General features: G+C 43.2%; 2 protein-coding genes and 1 long non-coding RNA gene across 7 annotated transcripts in view; 2 read left to right on the top strand and 1 right to left on the bottom strand.

Moving 5' to 3' along the window:
• FBXO11 (F-box protein 11) overlaps nucleotides 1–1,407 on the top strand; it is a 64,278-nt gene extending 62,871 nt beyond the window's left edge. For all 4 annotated transcript variants that reach the window (XM_015278121.4, XM_015278120.4, XM_046939071.1 and 1 more), the window contains exon 23: nucleotides 62–1,407. In XM_015278121.4, the coding sequence (XP_015133607.1) occupies nucleotides 62–191 (130 nt within the window). In that variant the 3' untranslated portion in view covers nucleotides 192–1,407. The remainder of the gene's footprint in view (nucleotides 1–61) is intronic.
• On the bottom strand, nucleotides 1,374–12,285 carry MSH6 (mutS homolog 6). 2 transcript variants are annotated; one of them, XM_015278118.4, is made up of 10 exons: nucleotides 12,027–12,285; nucleotides 11,225–11,427; nucleotides 9,412–9,587; nucleotides 5,654–8,192; nucleotides 5,206–5,471; nucleotides 4,523–4,640; nucleotides 3,093–3,182; nucleotides 2,361–2,515; nucleotides 1,966–2,165; nucleotides 1,374–1,539 (listed from the first exon to the last, which is right to left on the bottom strand). In XM_015278118.4, the coding sequence occupies exons 1-10, from the start codon at nucleotides 12,221–12,223 to the stop codon at nucleotides 1,458–1,460; spliced, it is 4,026 nt and encodes a 1,341-aa protein (XP_015133604.2). In that variant the 5' UTR covers nucleotides 12,224–12,285; the 3' UTR covers nucleotides 1,374–1,457.
• A 79-nt stretch (nucleotides 12,286–12,364) lies between these two features.
• The window catches only part of LOC107052015, a 39,805-nt gene continuing 32,658 nt past the window's right edge, over nucleotides 12,365–19,511 (top strand). Inside the window, exon 1 of the long non-coding RNA XR_005859064.2 lies at nucleotides 12,365–12,812. This is a non-coding gene — a long non-coding RNA (uncharacterized LOC107052015). The remainder of the gene's footprint in view (nucleotides 12,813–19,511) is intronic.

Here is a 19,511-nt window from a genome sequence, read left to right as displayed (position 1 = left end):
AGCGTGTCGAGCTCTTTCGATGATGCAAGGGAGAGAACTAAAGTGCTCTCTTTCTTTGTAGGTTTTTCTGTGACTGTGGTGCTGGAACACTGTCTAATCCTTGTACACTTGCTGGAGAGCCTACACATGATACAGATACACTATATGACTCTGCTCCACCTATAGAATCTAATACATTGCAGCACAACTGAATTCCTTTCAGAAAGAAAGTCCTGCCATTCTAATATCATAACTGTTAAACCTTTTTTTTGGAGGAAGTTATACTTGCCCATTTCTGCAGAAAGAGACTGTATTAAAGCGGATGTGTGAGGTGTTGACACTATGGAGCTCAACCTACCAAAAAAGAAAGTGGCAATATGTTGACTCAGGATAACAGAACTGGGCGTTTTAGCATTACTGTGTAAACAAAGACTTTGAAGGGACAGAAGTGAAGAAAAAAATAAGCTGCAATTTTGTACAGATACCAACTTCTGAAAGCTGGTGTTTTTACAAGTAGCATTGAAACGCAGTCCAATTTGCAGTAGTACTATTCTGTAGACAAGCAGCATTCTTTGTTGCTGCCTTTATGGACATGGGTACCAATTGCTTTTGTAACATGGTATAAAAAAAAAAATGTGAGCTAGCACTTCTGCATTTCTTTTGATTTTTTTTTTTAACATTTATTCAGATTGAGAAATATGATTTTAATGCTTTAATCTCATGTAGTTTGTTTCTAATTTCAAGCAAAAAAAATCTTATTGTACTTGAATGTGTCCTGTTTTGTTAGCACACCTAGACTTGCTGTAACTGTACTCATGTCCCAGTATGTACGTTCTTTCTATGAAAGAGAAAACACTAATCTTAAATTATATCCAGCAATTTTTCTGGTGTCCTCTGAAGTTAGAATAATCTCCTTCCCTGCCCCAGCAATAGTCTGTACTCAAACCACCCTAACAAAAAAGCGAGTGTTTTAATGAGACTTCCTAGACTATAATGCACTATAAAACAGAGTACCCATGTAACTAAGTTTTGTGAGTGAAATTTTACTATGTTTTAAAGTACACGGTAGAAAGTCTCCTCAAAACAGTCTTGTATTTTACTCTGTTCATAGTTTTTTTTGAACAGTCTGGACATTACTTTACATAACCTGCTGGAAATCGCAGCAATTTCCTGCTCTAATGAAGCTGAGACAAGTATATATACAGCCCTATACAGTTTCATAGCTTTTTTCCATTTATGTGTATTGGTGACAGTGGGTAATCAACAGCCTGAAAGTGTATGCATGTACCATAACATCTAGACTTAATATATTGTGGAGTACTCAATAACCATTATGTAGAGGGTAGGTAAGAATTAAAGGGTTTAATTTCCTAGGAAAGACAATGGAAAAATGGTCATTTTTAAAAAATAAAGTTTATTAGATCATAACGTTGTCTGCTACCACCTTCTTAACAAACCACTCGTACAAAAACTCAAGCTTAAAGGTGACTGAGCATAGTGGTGAGCTTCCCTACCGCATTCGCGTCGTGTGTCGCGCCATCCACCACCCGGCACAAAAACCTGAGGGAAGCAAAGGACATCACTGTCATTGAACGTAGCCAGGAAGGGGCAAGAGCACCTGACGCACCTGCCATCCTTGTGTGGTGTCAAGGCTGCTGTCCAGTGCTGTCCCCCAGCAGCCTCCAGCACGGGCTCACTGGCAGCCCTTGGGTTTGGCTCAGCTCACACCCTGCCCCTCTGCAGCCATGCTCTTTGCCCTGCGCACGGGCACAGCGACCCAGACTCAAACTACAGCATCCAATCTGCTACCTTGCAGCCAGGCTGACCGTCCCTCCCCCACTGAGCGTACAGTACATGTGATATTCACATAAATGGGTTTTTCTTCCCCCCTCTGCTCTGCTTTTGTAAAGAAAAGCAGCAACCGAATTGTAAAGTGGCTGCCAAGTAAGCAACATCCAACTTCAGAACAGAGAACAAAGGCCTTACCTGAATATTCTTAGTGACATTGTCTTTTTTTCAAACTCTTTTGCTTTTCTGTGCCCTTTCTGAATAATTTCCTCTGGGATGTCAGCAAGTCTTGCTGCATTGAAACCATAGCTTTTTGGACACGCTCCTTCAATGAATTTATACAGAAATGTAATTGTTTCCTGGCTCGGATCTTCACTCTCATTTTCCACCATACAAGCCTAGAAAGGTTAAATGACTGCCAGTTAGTTTATGTCACACAAGACAAACAGATGCACAAAACTACCTGCTCCCAGGAGAGCTCTGGGACTGAGCAGAAGGCTGCAGAGAAACGTTCACAGCACGAGGTCTGCCAGCCAACAGGAAGAATCCCATCCGCCGGTGCTCAGCATTTGTGCCTTACAGCTGATACACACCATGTGTCCCAGCCGCACGGCCGCGCTGCCCGAGTAGTCCTCTACCAAGGAGTGGTAATGCGTGGAGAACAGGGTGCGACACTTGATGTTCTCAGCAAGCTCTCTAACAACTGCACTTGCTATCGCTGTTCCATCAAACGTAGCTGTGCCTCGGCCTGGTGGTGGAATGGAAAAGCTGTCACCCCCAGGAACCAGAAAGGTAAAGTGTCCGATGTCTACTTGCTACTGAAGAGACCCCCACAAGTGCTGAGATGGATCAACAGAAGCAAAGCTGTTGTTCCTAAAGACTTACAAATACAATTCACTGACGTCCTGCAAACTAATACATAGCAAACCCTCCTCCATGCAGTGAGGGCAGGGATGAAAAGAAACAGTAGTAAGAGCCACCAATGGGGTGAAGTGACTGCAGCACCTGCTCCCTAACAAACACTATCTCTTCTGTACTGCAGAAAAAGACATTTCTGCTCTGAGACTTGCTGCTGGCATGCTAAAGGTTTGCTGCAGGTAATCTAGCAAAGGCCAGCAGGAAAACTCAGAAATAAATAGGCTAATAGAGAGTGGAGGATGGGAGGTGGTGCACTGGTCATCCCAAGGGATGCATGTTTTAGAGGGAATGACACGAGTAGTGTCTAGTTACAAATCGGGGGCACTACACTCCAGCTCCCTCTGTGTATACAACAGCATACTGCCCACCTCAGGCAGTTTCTATCTATTAGAAAGCAGACTGATTACCGAGTTCATCCACGAGAACGAGGGAGTGCTCTGTTGCATGCTGCAGGATGCTGGAAGTCTCACTTAATTCAACAAAGAAGGTACTTTCACCTTTAAAGAAGAGAAAAAATAGCTATGAAGGCATGAAGAGCTGAAGAACACAGCTGAAAGCTTGTTTGCACTTGATCTTAGTCAAGCTAAAATGAAACTTGAAGCAAACTCATCAAAACCATAACGCTTTTTCTCTTCCTAGCATGGGAAGAGTGGGGGCTTAATTTGACTGACAAGATGTGTACTGGTTAGGCACCAAACCCTGCTCGTCTGTCCACTCAGAGCACTGGTCAGATTATTAGCTTGATGAAAGGAGGCACAAAGGAAACAAGACAAAGGTCCTTTTGCCCCTTCTTGCTCTTAAACGCACAAGAGGCAGCCTAGCATATATATGTAACTTTTCAACGTGGGAAAAAAAAAAAAAAAAAAAAAAAAAACAGGAAACCTTAAAAAGATTTAAGAAACAGCCTTATTGTTTTGGTGGATGATGACAGAGTAGTGGATTACTCAAACAATTAAGGCTGTAGTCATCCAAACCGACCTTTCTTAGTAAAAACCTCACTGCTGAAAACCAAATGTCTGCCAGGAGTGCCAGCACGCCAGGTTACAACCCACGGCCTGAAATCCTGCTGTTTGTTTGTTTCAAAACAGATTACAAGCAGAAGTACGTAATTCAGAGCCTTGCACGCTATATTCCCATGGGTATAAATCCAGATTTACCAATTCTTTGCAGGGTTCATTCCCGCTGTACTCATCACATGCAACAGTAACTACTGCAGTTTCAGAGTAGAGAAGTGTTTACTTCTTGTATCCTTGGGCCACAACCACATAACCCCCCACTGTTGTGCTCTAAGGCAAGTTTCATACAGGCATTGTTAAACACCATCCAGTAATATTTTCTGCATTTCCAGGTCTTGGTATGGTTTTCTTTTTGTACTGAAATTAAACAAAACAGGAAATAGCTGCAGGAGCCTCCAATTGGGGAAGTACTTGTTTTTTCTTTAATTAAGTGCTCAGATTGAATGATTCATTTCCAAATTCCTCATGTGCAACAAATTCAGTAGGCTTTGCTTCTCATATTCACCGACCCACGTCTTTCGGAACAAAGACCACAGAAAATCCACACCTTCCTTAGCTGAATTGTGATACCACACTTACAAGCACAAAGAGTGATTATTTTTCCAGCCCTGTGACTCTGAGCACACCACCCCAGGCAGACATCCCCAGTGTAGCTGTTGCTATTGAGGAAATGCAATATTCCACACCTGCCCTGAACAATGGGAGACAAAGCACACAGCCCGGCTCTCTGTGAAAATACGACACAGCATCCCTCTCCCATCTGCACACGGATGTGCCAAGAACCTCATTCCATGGCAGAATGCTGGAGTTCAGAAACTCACCTGACATGATCCTGTCGGAGGCACCGAGCCGTGTAAATACTCTGTCAATAGGTGTGAGCCTGCAGACCTCAGCAGGCACGTAGCATCCCAGCTGAGCCATTATAACCAGGAGACCAGCCTGCAGAACAAACATTGCCACACGTGAACTTTCACTGTGTGCTTGGGGTTCTGGCTCCACACAGAGAACAAGGGAACAAAGCTAAGACTCAAGTACATAAAACTTCCCCCCGCTGTTTTAACAGGTCCAGGTTGCAGCACCATAATCCCTGATTACTACTACTCTGACAGCCTTAAAAACACAGCAAGCAGTGCTTATAAGGCAAACTCAACACTGCTTCCCCAGCTGCCTCCAAACTGTTTTCATCTTGTTCAACCCAAAGCATCTTTTGTCAGCTGATGCCAAGTCCTGGGTAAGATTGCTTGAAAAAGTCAAAGATGCTCTATTGCATTTTCCAACCATCTCTCACAAGAGTAATAAAACTTATTCTCCAATAAAGTAAAGAAATAGACAATCTACTACCTAAACATGAGCATTTTCAACCAGAATTATAATTTGGCTGCAGTGTTATCACAGCACACCCCTCAGATCACCACTGGGACCTCTATGAACAGCTAAGTCACAATTCCTTTCATCAAAACACAGGCACTCTGAAATACTCAGTTTCATGTAGCTCAGCAGTCACCTGTCTCATGAGTGTTGATTTGCCACCCATGTTCGGGCCAGTGACTAGCACACAGGAAGCTTCACTACCACCATCTTCATCTTTACTGCCTATCACGATGTCATTAGGAATAAAATCGTCCCCAAAGAAAGTTTTTGTAATGCAAGGATGGCGTGCATTTTTCAGTTCCAGGAAGGGAGGAGCACTATCCACAGGCAGTAGAATTACAGGTCGGCACAGTGGTCCATCACCATCTTGACTGTAGTTAGCAAGGGACATCAAGACATCTACAAGATTAAAAGAAATTCCACAACAGGAATGATGAAAGAGCTCGGGAACAGCGAGACCCAGCACCCCGCATGTTCTGCCATATTAATGCTGTTGTCACAACCAGACTTTTTAAACCACAAATGCTTTTCTATTCAAGAGTGATTTTACTTTATGTAAGAATTGCAAGAAAGCCCCTTACCCAGCACAGCGATGCACTGTACGGCTGTCTGCCAGTCTTGGCTGTTCTTGTCGAAGTTGTAAAACAAACGCCTCATACAGTCTTTCAGAGCCGCATCTCTTCGCTCCTCAGCATTAATCAACTCAGCCAGCATCTTCTCAATCTCCTTGGTCCAGTAACGTTTGTATCCCTTCCTGGTTGACTTCAACTCATATTCTTCAGGTAAATTACGCGATGTGGCGGTTTCCGGTATTTCCATTTGGTATCGATTTTTGCCTGTCCCCCAGTACAGCACGGATTTGAGTCCGAGCAGTTTGCGTTGCTTATCTAGGTATGTACGGAAATCTTCCTCAACAGTTTTAATATCCTGGAGTGCTTTATCGTAATCGGGGTCAAAACCTGCCTTTGGAGTAATCACTCCAGTCTTCCGAGCCTGGTTATGATCAAAAGCCGTGTCCCACCTTTTAAGCTCTGCGCTCAAGTCTGGGAAGCGCCCATCTGGATGTTTGGCTTTGCGGGTGACTAACTGCTTAAGGACTTGAGATTTGAAGTCGCTGGCAACTTCCTCCATGGCATCGACAATTTCATTCATTACTTTAAACCCCTCCAGCGCAGACAAAAAGTCGGCAATTTTTTTTTTGCTGTATTTGATTTCTTCATAAAAGATGGCCCTGCTGTCAGGATGGTTCTGACTTTTAAGCGGTGATCCAATGCTGTGAATTTTGCTGAGCAGCCTTTCAAGGTCAGGGAGTTTCTTCAGATGCTCAGTAATTTCAGTCAGTTTAGCTGGCACCGCCAGAAGGTCCTCAACAGCATCTAAACGGTCATTAATGGATGTAGGATTACAAAGCGGAGCACAAAGCCACTGTTTCAGGAGGCGCTTCCCAAACGGTGTACAACAGGAGTCAATCCTCTCCAACAAAGTACCTTCCGTGGTTCCATTGGTTCCATTCTGCAGCACTTCCAGGTTCATCAGAGTGACTCCATCCAGCACCATGCGCCGGTCAGTTCTGGCAAAGAAATTACTGGAACTCACAGTTTTTGCATTATCAGCATCCACGGGGATATACTTCTCAAAGTTTGCCAGCGATAGCAGCTCCTGGTCAATCAGACACTTTTTGAGATAGAAGACAATTCCCCCAAGAGCTGACAAAGCTAATTCGCTGTTTTCGCCAGGAGTTAACCCCAGCGAGTCACTCTCTGAAGTCAGAGATTTGATTACAGAGGGCAGAACACACCCACTCTCGGTGTTTTGATTCTCCTTGAAATACTCTTCTTCAAGAAGAACTTTTAGTGTTTTAGATGCACTCCAGAACTGGGAGCCAGAGATTAGCCCCTCCTGAATGCAAGAAATGAGCGAGCCTTTCAGTATCTTCTGAGTGTCCACAGTCAGGTTCCCCTTCTCAAACAGGACCTGCACAGGGGTGTAATGCGCCACTAAAGTCCTAAACCTTGAGCAGTGCCGGTCATCTGAGAACTGGCCGACATAAAACTTCCCAACTGACGTGTCAACAAAACAGACCCCATAAACACGTTGTCCAGAGGAGTCTTCTTTTTCCTTAACGCACAGGAGGTATTTGTTATGGTTCTCCGTCGGATCACAGTCTATAATGCTGTAAGTCTGAGTGCCTTTGGTAATGATTCTGCAGATTTCCCGACGTACAACCTTGTCAAACTTGGTTGTGTGGGCCGTTGCCTTGCAGCGTGCTTCCATCATTTCAGGAGTTTCTGTTTGCTCAACACGGGCTATCTTGTAGCCCTTCTGAACCAGAATAGCAGAGAATCTGCCAAACGCAGTCTCTGGAAAACCAGAATGAGCCCATGAACCTTTCATAAATATCAGGCCCAGCTCATTCACACCAGTGACTGCATCCATGTGATACAACTCATAGAATTTTCCAACTTTGTAGCAAATCACTGCATCAAAGTTTTGACTTTTCAGCTGCCACCACCTCCGCATTCCAGGCGTACATTTGTTAAGGTAGTCCTCCGGTACGTACAAAGTACATGGGTCATAGTCAGGGTGGTTCTGTCGTCTCCTGTGCGCGTCTTTCTTTTTCCCTTCCTGCAGCCACTCAAGCTTTTCATGTTCCCATGCTGCAAAGCCATTAGTGCCTCCACTGCAAGCATTTGCCTGAGACTCAAAATTTTCAGGGGCTGCAAACAACGTCAGCTTAGACTTGGCTTCTAACGAAACTGGTGCTGCTCTTTTGGGTGCTTCAGAATGTTCATTTTCTAAGCTACTCCTTTTAGAAGGCTTGCTAACATTTCCCCTCTTCCGTTTGGAAGGAACTTTTATAGGACTTTCTTCAATGCTCTCTTCATCTGTCTCTACATCAGTAGCTTCATTTTCATCCACCCCACTACTAGCTTCCTCGCTGCTTGCTTCTTTCACATCAGGCTTGAACTCTACATCAGAACCATCACGATCACTGTCTGAATCCAGCACTCTTCTTCTTTTGGCTTTTATGGCACTTCCTCTGTTTGGTACTCGCTTATTGCCCTTCACATCCTCCTCACTATTGCTGTCATCACTGTCACCTGATGCACTTCCACTCATCTGCTGAAAGAGAAATTATTTAACATATTAAAATTTCTGGCTGCAAGTAAAATATCATAGTTGCAAAAAGAAGCACACAAATGCAGTAGCTGTGATACTTCAAGTAAAAGGCAGGACAGTCACAGCCCCACAGCAGTTTAACTTCGCAGAATATTCTTTACTGGGAAACAAACTGCTATCTGCCCATGGCATAATTGCTCCTCTCTGTATTCCTTACTGCTTCATTTGTACATGCATAACCGATTCATGTTAAAAAACAGAAACTTCAAACACAAAGGGTGTACAGTACATGACATGCAGAACAAACAAGAAACACCTCCATCAGCTAACCGTGCTGTTTAGTTCATGCATGTTTAGGAAAGAAAGGAAACTCCATTATTTGTCTTTTCAGCCTAAAGCTTTAACAATACCAGTGCCTGTGCTAGAAGAATGCAGCAATGGAAAGACTGTACTAAGTACAAAGTGGTAGTTTGCCCTGCAAATTTGTCACCTGTTGCTGGGGAAATGTCATGCTGAAGGAAGAGCAGACAGATCACATTGACAGAAGAGGTAAGGAACACTACTACCCATCAGCAGTTTCCTCATACACCACAGAAGTTTATTCCAATGCATGTGGCAATATTGAAATTACATTTGAATTAAAATGCACAGTGAACACAACACATTAAAAGATCTCATTTTAGTTATCTCAATGAACTAGTATTAACAGTATAAGAATCTGCATTTTGGTGCATCTCCACAAGACCAGGCTCCAAAACCCAACTTAGTGTCTTAAACCAAGTACTCAGAAAGTTACCAATTTTTATGTAATTACAAATGAGAATTTCAGCTGAATTCAGGACAGTTTAGAATATGAACAGAGAGGATAAAAGAGATGCACCAGAAGTACTTTAAGTCAGACAAGCGGGTAAGTGGGAGTACCCAGGGAATGGCCACTGAGACTATACGTTATAGAATTCAAGAAACTTATCTGAGGTCAGGGAACACTGAAGAGACATTAGACTTGTTTTTCTTGCTAGAAAAGGTAGAATATCAGCATACAATCTAACAGCAAAGAGGCAATACAAAATGGCATAGGCATACATCATATGCACTATCAAGAAGCACACAAGCAGTGATTACTGTACCACAGAGTTGCAGGATGCTCCATGCTTAGCTCCAAGAGACAGCTTCTAAGTTCTTGCATTATTTCCAAAAATGACAGCAAGAAATATCTTACCTCCATTTCTTCCTCCTCTGCCTCCTCAGCGTCTGAAGGTTCGCTGCACACTGCCAGCTCAAGTCGCTTAGTTTTATCTTTACTCATCGCATCATCTGCCAGCTCCATTGCTTTTTTAATTTCAGGCTTCATACTATAAAACATACCTCCCTTCAGCACCTCTCTGTCTGATGAGCCTGCAAAACAGCCATCTGTCAGAGACTGAGCTGGTCTAGCATTTAGCCAGTTAGCGTCCATCTTTCACTTTTAAATGTATTCAAGCAATTAGATATGATTAGATTATTAAATATATTACATATAATATGTACATTTTATATACAAAGTACATGCATTTTCCCTCCTCTCACATCCCTTCAGCAGTGTAGTTCTTCTTTTCTTGTAGAAGGCAACTACCTGAAAACAAAGACAAAAAGAAAAGGCAACCAACCTACAGATTGGTTTCTAGAAAGGAACCCCAGAGAAGTTGGGATTCATCTTAATGCTATGCTGAAGGAATAAATGTTGTATACATAACATACTATATACTCGGCCTGGGGACAGAGAAGAATATGCCACAGATGGGGGAAGAATGACTCCTTTTTCTGCTCTTTCTGCTGTCTGCATGAAGCAACACGTTCTGCTTGAACACATCTTTACACCTGTTCTTGCAAATCACTTGGGAGACTGCTATTAGCTGAAGCTTTAGCTCCAAATTAACCGTAGGTCAAAGGTAGCTTACTCGTGGGCTCTCAGTACTCAAGTATGAAGTTTCAAGGAGCTACTTCTACCACACAAATGCAACATATCAACAAACTAGATCTTCATTTTAGTTTTGCAAATGCAGCAAGACAATCCAAAAATACTTTGCATTTAATAATGACAACAGTTGCAGGAGCAAATCTCATCATACAATTTAACTTCATACTCATGTGCAACATCTTCATTCTCACTTCATCTATTTATACATAAATCACTTGATTTCTTGCATGCCCAACTGTTTCAAAGCCTAGCTTTGTGGTGTTTACATTTATTCAGTTGTGAGCAATATTTTTTCTCTTAACCAATGATTCCCACACTTTCTTCATTCTTAGAAGGGCTTTTCTTCTTAATTTAAAAGCAAAGCAAGTGTTTTAAATATTCATACTCTGATGTCAATTAGCTACTTTTCTTGCAGACGGACTAGTATAAGTCTGTACTTAAACATTTTGCACTTCTTTATTTTATTGTGATCATTTTGGTAAGTAGTACAATTCTTCTAACCCACATCTGCTCCTAAAGATACTGTAAGTTGTTTTAAAAATACACCTGATTCTTTTAGAATGCCTTCAGGAAAGATGCATGTGAACCCAATCACCTACACTGGACTGTACTAACACAGGGATAACATTACCATTTTAAAACTAATTATGGCTTAAGCACAATACCCTTAAGACGGAGTTCTTGTAATCTTCCTACTCAGGGCAAATGTCAACTCTCAAATACTTGCTTAAAAACAAGGTTTGATAGTCCTAATATTTGTTAGGATTTTAGGGATTTGTCTTTCATTTTCTTTATATACATGTGGAAAATAAAAGAAGCAAAACTTTAAAACATAAGCAAGCTTTCAGCTTTCATTGTAACCTAACAAACAAGAGGGTTCAGGGTTTTATAGCCACAAACACCCTAAACCCACAAAAACTTACTTTCTCTAACATTAGGAAGTACAAAACATGCTTTCACTCTCAACATTGTTCTTGGTTTTGCTGCTCATTTCCTATGGAGAACACCATACCCTAGATTCTAGACCAAAACGAGTGGCATCTCTGTTTTAAAGCAATTCATCGACATCTCCTACCTTTGTACGGTCTCAGGTACTTGATGCTGACCCAGCCCCTCGTGGGACTGACATCAAAGAACTGCACATGGATCCGAGCAGAGCTCCCTTTCCCTCTGACAATGGTTCCCTCCGTGGGGTGGTTGTAGATGAGGCACGGCCACCAGGGATAGCCTTCCATCTTGGCCCAGACCAAGTCCCCAGGAGAATAAACACCGGAGACACTGCACAGACAAGAGGCATTGGGCTTAACGTGCATTCTCCTCACAGAGGAAGGCATACAGTGCAGCAAGCAGCGTGCCTGCAGAAGGGCCTGGAAAGCTGCTGGGAGGTGTGACCTAGTTTAGCCCTTCAGATCTTTCTAACGGTGCCCACACCCCTCTCAGCCCTGTTTTTGTGCTTCGCCCCCCCAGGCGTCGCTGGGCTCCGCTTTGCATTCCTTCCCTGATCCACCCGACGTCTCCTATATTTCAGAAGGGCGGAGGAGCGCACAACCAGCCGTTAGTTAGAAGAAGATCCCGGGCTATGCACTAGAGATGGCCCCAGGCTACGCACTGGAGACGGCCAAGTTACACAGCCACTGGCTTCCCCCAGGAGAACAGGGCAGGGCACGGCGCACGAAGGAAACCAGCTGCACTCCCCAGAGCCCCGCGCAGCAGAACGCCCAGCCGACGGGAAGCCGACCCATCGCAGAGCGGCCTGGGCTCCCTCTCCCCCACCCCAGAACCTCAGCAGGCCAGAGGCCGCGCTGCAAGCGGATGATCGCTCTGCTCCCCGGCCCGAGGCAGGCCCAGGCCCAGGCCCTGCAGCCCCCGCCGCTTACCCGCGGCCTGTGGCGGCCGCCCCATCCGCTTTGCCATTCTCCTTGCTGCGCTCCGCGGGCCTGGCGGCGGCCTCAAGGCCATTCTGCTCTCTGGAAGAGCGGCAGCGGTTCTCCCCGCCGGCGGGAGGAGGAGTAGCGGCGGCCCGCGGCTGCTGGGCCTTGGGGAAGAAGCGGAGCAGGGTGCTCTGACGAGACATGGCCACGGCGGGAAACGCGGCCCGCCACCGGCGCGCGCCAAGACAGCGCGCGACTCCCGCCCTCCGCGCGTCCCGCCCACCCTCGCGGCGCACCAACCGCGTCAGGCGGGAGCCGCCATCTTGGCACCGCTCCACCCCCTCAGGTGGTACCTTGTGCAGCCTTGCGCTGCCTTGAGGGTGTGCTCCGTCAGGCCGCCGTTCCTGAATTCGGTAGCTCGTAGCTAAATTTTGTCTCTGTGCACCACGCCTACTCGTCTGTTAACACACCTTCAGGGACAGTGGCCCCACCGCCTCCCTGGGTAGCCCGTGCTAACAACGCTACACAGCCCTCTGTGTGGAAAAAGTTTTCCTACTGTCCACCCTGACCCTCCCCAGGCACAATTTGAGACCGTTACCAAAAAAAGATTCCCTCGGGGAAAGGAAAGCCGTGCACCCGCCTTGGAGCACTTTGTCCCGGGCTGTGCCGTGAGGAGAGGAGCAGCAGTGCAGAGGGGAGCATGTGGAGATGCGCCCGGAGAAGGAGCAGCCGGCACAGCTGCCAGCCCTTCCCGTTGGGTTTCCAGGCAGGAGTAAAACAATGGCTGCTGAGGTAACAGGAGCAATTTTTCCTTTAAAAGCAAATTATTATGCATTAGAATGCAGTCTGCTGCGTGGCTTTACAGCGGTGTGCTTAGTCTGTAACAGTACGGAACAAAATAATAACTCGTTTTTAGCAGCATAAACTCAGGAGAATAACTAAACAAAACGCGGTGTCGCTAAACGTCTTTTAGATTAGGTTTTTCTTTCTCTAAAATTGTCGTTTGGGGTTGCGGACCAAAACCTCTTCCAACTGCAAAGCACAGCTAGCAAAAACATCAGAACTGCAAGGAAGGGACCTGGCCACCAGAGGTCTCACAAAGCCCGACAAAATGTTTTAAAACTACGTTCCTTTTAAAGGAATTCTCTCTGATCTGTTTCCTGAGCCCCATGGAAGACTTTTTGGTGTTGGGATTCGTTTTGGTAGCTCCTGGGTATCTCCGGGCTGACAGGAGCCCGTGAGACAGTCCTAGTCTCTCTGCTGACATGTAGATTTGGCACAGCTGTGGAGATCTTGAGACGAGACTACAGTCACTGGAATTACAGAATGGGAGAGGGGTTGAGGTTGGAAGGGACCTCTGGAATTCATCTCATATGTCTCCCTGCTCAAGTAGGGCTAGGAAGAGGAGGTTGCCCAGGACCATGTCCACAGCCTTTCTGGGCAACCTGTGCCAGTGGTCTGTCACCCACACATGGAAATTCTATTTGTTGGAAAATCTTTTATCTAGCTCTTACTACTAATAGCAAGGTACTAATCACCTGCTACATTCACTAATTCCCTCACAAAGTTCACAAACATTTCACAGTCATCCAGTTGGGAGACTAGCTCCAGCTGTTGACTTGAAACCAGAAGCACCCATGGCTTTGAGGTAGATGTCCAAGAACTCCCTCAAAACCTTTTGTTTCATCATATGAGTATGTATTAATTTGATATAATCTTGTAGTCTTGCAATTAGCATGCTTCTTGGATGTAGCCTGGGTTATACAACCCATGGCTGATGTTAGTGGACTGGGACAGATTCAGCAGACTTGGTGTTCAGAGTTCTCAGCTTTTGTGGATTCAGCAGAACTGCTTGTCTCTGGAGCTTAGAAGCACATGGGAGACTTTCATGTGCTACCACTTAAAACATACATTCCTTCTCTTCAGCCTGCTGTTTTCTGGTACCTTTTTCTCCATCCATATACATACCTGTAGAGCCATTCAAATAAACACACACAGATGAAGCTTTTATGATATGGTTTTCAGTTTCCTTCTAGTAAAATATCTAATTCTATAATATCCAATTTGTATTTATTTATTTGTGGCATCAGTCTCGACTAGGGTCTAGAATAATTAGTACATGAATCTAAAAAGTCTTTTATAGGAAGCTTTGAAAGGTAAGTGGCATTACTGAAAACTTACTGTAAACATCTCTCTGTGTTCCCTTCTCCTTTTTTGATCATTCCTCTTTTCCAGAGAAAAACATGGGAAATTGTTAATGTAGCACAGACTGTACACCAAACTCAGCTGAATACCAAAAAGTGCTCTATTTATTTTAATTATTTTCTTACCTCCCCCCCCCCACCCCCGCCAATACTTGTGCAAATACTCCCACGCTGACTTCAACTGTGCTTTTTGTCTCTAAGTACTTCTCAACAATTTCCACTCTAAATGGAAAAAGCAAGGATTTGGCTTGTTTTAAGACAGTATCTCAAAATTTTTGAAACTGAAGCAACTTTGAGCACACCTTGTTTTAAGAGATTGTACAGCACCTTCTTCACGTCTGATGCAGAAAAGGATGATGGACTGTTCATGTTAATGGTGGAGCAGGATCCATGAGCTAGCTTGCTATGCTAGCCTTCCCCCTAGAGTTTGGAATGAATAATTTCTCCTTGGTTCGCTGCTGCAATAGCAAGGCGCTAACCAGGTGATTTTGAGGTCTTTCTGGGAAAGTGAAATAATGTAAATCACAAAGGAAACCTACAGTAAGGATCACAGCAGAAAAGCGAAATAACATTGAGGTCGACGGCTCTTTGTTTATTTAGTGTTTGCAAGCTCTAATATTCTTGCAGAAGAGCACGTTAGAAAGGAAGAGTGACTTCTCGGTTGAGGGATCACAGAGTTCTGAGTCACCAGATGCAGCCAAGAGCAAATCAAGCTTAGGGAAAAGAGCAAGGGTGCAGACAGCACAGAGCAGGTCCTCACCAACAAGGATGCAGACTTAGAGCATCTGAATGGAGTGGGCAAAGCAGGGTGCAAAAAACCCCAGCAATAACTCTAAAAAACAAGGGAACGGATCAGGTCCTGGGGCAAGCAGCAAATGAAATAACTCTGTTATGCAAATAGCTTAATGGGAGGTAGAAAAAGAACCCAGTGCTTCGGTTGATTAATGTGTGCCCTTTCTCCGGGGTTGACTTGAACTCCCTTTATACTGATGAGATGATCGGAAGTAACCTTAACATGGTGCTAAATGCTTTATGGGCCTTACCTTGTTGATAAAGGGTACCAGACCAATCTCATGATAATGAGCTGTTAGGTTGCAAGATGGAACAAGCTTAATCATGCTAATGTAGACATCACTGAAGACAATGATGACCTTACTAAAAAATTGACTCCCAAAGGAGAATTCAAGCATGAGTCTATATATTACCTGAGCTGTAAATCAGGTAACCCAGAAAGGTTAAGGTTTAAGACAAATGCAACCAAGACGATATATTTGTGAGTACTGATGTCTCTCTAACATCAGAATACAATTATCTGGTAGGATGGGAAGGATCAGATGCCCTAATATGCTAATTTAGCTGAGAAAAATAATGTATTAGAGAGTTCTAAAAGCTTAGAGGGTATTATTAAAGGTAAAAATACTTAAAGAGTATTTTTCCTCCATGCAGTTTACTACTTGTCAGTTTCCTCCTCAACATCCAGCATACTGAAAAGGATACACAAGAGTATGAAAATATTGCTGTTTATTCCGTAGCTTATTGATCTGTAGTTGGGTTGAGAAACCACCTTTATTTTATCAACAGAAGAGATTTTCTTTCTCTTTTCATGCTTCTTGCATCTGAAGACATATATCTTGTACAAGTTTTAGAAGAACTTAGCAGCAATGTATGTATGTTTATTTAGGGTCTCTGATTACACAGTGACTTAAACCTTTGTACTATTTTCCTTAAATGACAAAGTGGCACACAGTGAAAAAGTGGCAACAGATGAAATTAAAATTTCTGAAATAAAACAACATTTTAGGGTGTTACGTTTCCATTAAACCTTCCTTTAGGTGTAGGTCTGCAGTAAGACCAGAGCTGCTGGAATGACGTACTGTACAACTACCAGAACATTCAGAAATCATAAGAAACGTTTAAACGTAACCCATGAAACCAACCAAAAAATGTGGACAAACTGCAGAATGCAACTCCACTTCAGATCTTTTTCTTATGTGACACACTATAGATCCCTGCGTGCTAAAAGAATGTCATCCCTCTCCTCCCCCCCAAAACAAAGGAAGAAGACCATGTCTGAGGATGACTGAACTTTTTCTTCCCTGTAGTTCTAACACTCATCTGCTTATTTCCTCAAATTCAAGATGCTTCTGCTTTTTACAAGTGGAGTGGCCACCCACACTTATCCTGCTTCCTGCCTTCTGTTTTATTGTGCTTCTATTAATAATATGAATGCATAACGGTTTTTGATTACGCAGTTTAATAATTTCAAGTTACAAAGAAAAAATAAGTCATAAACTTAAAACAAAACCAAGGCCCTGCAATCAAACAGCCTAACCTGCATAGCACAGGGCATTGGATTTCCCTGAATCAATCCCTATTTAAATCAGACAGTCTCTGGTAGAAAACAGTTTTGATTTAAAGATTTGCAAAGACAGATCACAACAGCAATCTCTCAATTAAGCAACATGAGATATCTACAGCTGTCAAGGCAGAGGATATAAATTTAAGCTAGATGGATAGGTTTAAGCACGTTCCATTTTTTTCCCCAACACTGAACTAGCAAATGGGTGTTACTAAAAGAAAGGCTGTGTATTTGGCTTGACATGGTCTTACTTCAGAGAAGTCATTTGTTGGCACTGATGGTGGGTGAGAGAGGCCACGGCAAAGCAGCCTGGTAAGTGCGGTCACTGCCTGGAGAATTAAATGCTTCAATTCTGCATCCTTGCCAGGTGCTGCTTGGTGAGCCAAAGGAAAATTGGTTCTTTAATTAAAATGTGGGAGGGGAGGGGGGAAATGGAGTAAGGGGAGAAATATTTCTTTATTTCCTTCTTAAGTCTATAACTTTGTTCCTTATGGGGAGCTAATCTCCTGCCAAGTAACATTGGCAGTATATCTGGAGAATGCCTTCCAAAAGTTGTTTCTTTGTTGAATGTCAGGAGGTGCAGATCGGGACAAGGATGAGGTGACATGGGCTGAGGTCTGTTCTGCAGTGATGCATGCTTTGTGTTTCACGCTGGACAGACAGTGTGGCCTCTGAGCCCTGTCCGTACTGGATCTGTTCTGACTCAGACCTCATCTGATAACTGTTTCTCATAGTGAGATGTAGTTTAACTATGAACCTTTATGAACGAATATATATATATTTTTTTTCCACCAGCTTTTATGAGGAAATAAAAGACTCATACTTGGTGCAAGGTAGAGCAGTGATCACTCCTTGGTATGTGTGGTTGAATATAAGCCTGTGGAAACACAGGAATTGAGCTCTCTCTCGATGGACTTAGCAGGACTCTCATCTAGCTCATCCCCAGGCTGACTGTGCCATGATGTTCTCTTTCCTGTACCAGATCCTTTGTTCTCTCAGTACAATTTTTGCCATCCTTCACAAGCTCAAGGCCTCTCTGCTTTTTTTTTTGGCCGTATGTGCCATATCCCTCTTCACATGCTGCAGACACAAGGTTTTCCCATTCTTTCTTTTTCCTGTAAACCTACCTTACAGGTATATCCAGTCATCACTAAAAGCTCCATTTTGTGCCATTTTCTGTCTGCTCTTTAAGAAGAAAGCAATGCAAAATGCTATATTATATGCTCTACCCAGCTGCTGTTGAAAACTAACGTAAGGGCAGTGTTATGCTGTAAGGTATGTGTCAGTAGGTGGTCATCAATCTGTCCTTGTGCCCATCCCACTTTTCCCAAATACATTAACGACCATAACTGAAAGAAGCCAGCAGCAAAGCCTAAGACAAATACTATCACATTTGCTGTCCAGTTCATTATTTCTTGATACTGCTTTAAAGTTAACAGGAAATATCATCAAAACATCAAATAATGACTGATACAAGCGCTCTAGTGGGTTCTGAATAGTTACCATTGAAATCAGTTATTAATATAATTGATTTGGTATATGGTTTGTTTGCTGATGTTATATTATAACCTGCAATCAGTTTAGTAATATTCCATCATAGTTGTTAAAGAAAATTAAAAATCCATTAGATATATCTGGATGACTTGCTATTTATGATACAGTGCAGCAATTAAGCAAGCTGAGGAATCAGTTGGGCAAGGAGAGACAGAGACCCCTTGGGCAATTTGCCTGCAGTACGGAATGATTAAGTGCATTTGTGCAGCTGGCACCTGCACCTTGGAGATCCAAGGGATTTAAAACTAAATACATTCCATGTAAGGATGATGGCACATCTTCACATATTAGAGATGGTGCCAAATACACTGATTCCTTCTATAGATCAGGCTCTATAAATTATTTCTCAAATGAGTTTCCGTTTCAGTTTAAAAAACCTAGAAGATTTATTGATATCTAAAAAAAGCTACTATTTAAAGATGTCCTTCTCCACCCTTTCCTTAACTGCCAGCAATTCAGTCGTGAATGTATGCCAATTGTTTTACCATGGAACTGTGTAGTACTGCACTGATTATTGCAGTGGGACCTGACACAGCCCCACTGGTCTGTGCTCAGCACACCCGTTAGCTGAAGCTTCATTTTTAGGATCGCTGCAGCATTTTCTTCTCTGTTTCTCCATAGAGAATTCAAGAGAAATGCTCCTAAGGTTCTTTTGGCACAACCAACAAGATGTTGTGCTACATGAAGTCATCGTCTGACCTGTCTATTACCATGTATCTTGAATATCCTATATTCACAGCAGTCATACAGCGCAGCTTTTGTGCTAATAGAAGAACACCTAAATGATTTTCACTTGTCTTGAAGCATCTGCTTTCTCCTCCCACGTTCTTCCTTAAATCTTAACAGAGGATCTCAGAGAATGTCCTGCTTCATAGTCAAACCAGTTCATCTGGTTGGTGTGCTTTTTCTCTGTTAATGGAAAATGTACTTCATTACTTTCAAATGCTCTTCTATTGGAAAAATGACTAAATATCTTAATTGTACTTTGTTAATACTTTGGGAAAAGTTTGTTTGCTGTCTTTTCCTTCTTCCCTCAGAGGGTGCCTTACTTACCTCTCAGCCAATTACAGCTGGGCAGCACAAGGATTCATAATTTTAGAAGAAACTCATGGAAACAGATGGCCCCCTGATTTTTTGGTGAGGACTGCTGAACTCCTTTAGTATCTAATTTAAGTAAAATCTGTGAGCTGACAGCAGGATAAGACTTGTGCTATATTGCCAGCCTCAGGCATCACAAAATAACACAGATTTAAAACATAATGTAATGAACTTTTAAGCTTGTCTGGTGATTCTTGAAGCTCCTAGTGGTTCAACTTTCAAATGTTTCTCTAGAAATATGAAAGCTAAGAACCTGCCTTCCTTTCAAGTAAAAGC

Source organism: Gallus gallus, chromosome 3, assembly GCF_016699485.2.
Source record: "Gallus gallus isolate bGalGal1 chromosome 3, bGalGal1.mat.broiler.GRCg7b, whole genome shotgun sequence".
NCBI lineage: Eukaryota > Metazoa > Chordata > Aves > Galliformes > Phasianidae > Gallus > Gallus gallus.
This window is presented reverse-complemented; position numbering and strand designations above follow the sequence as displayed.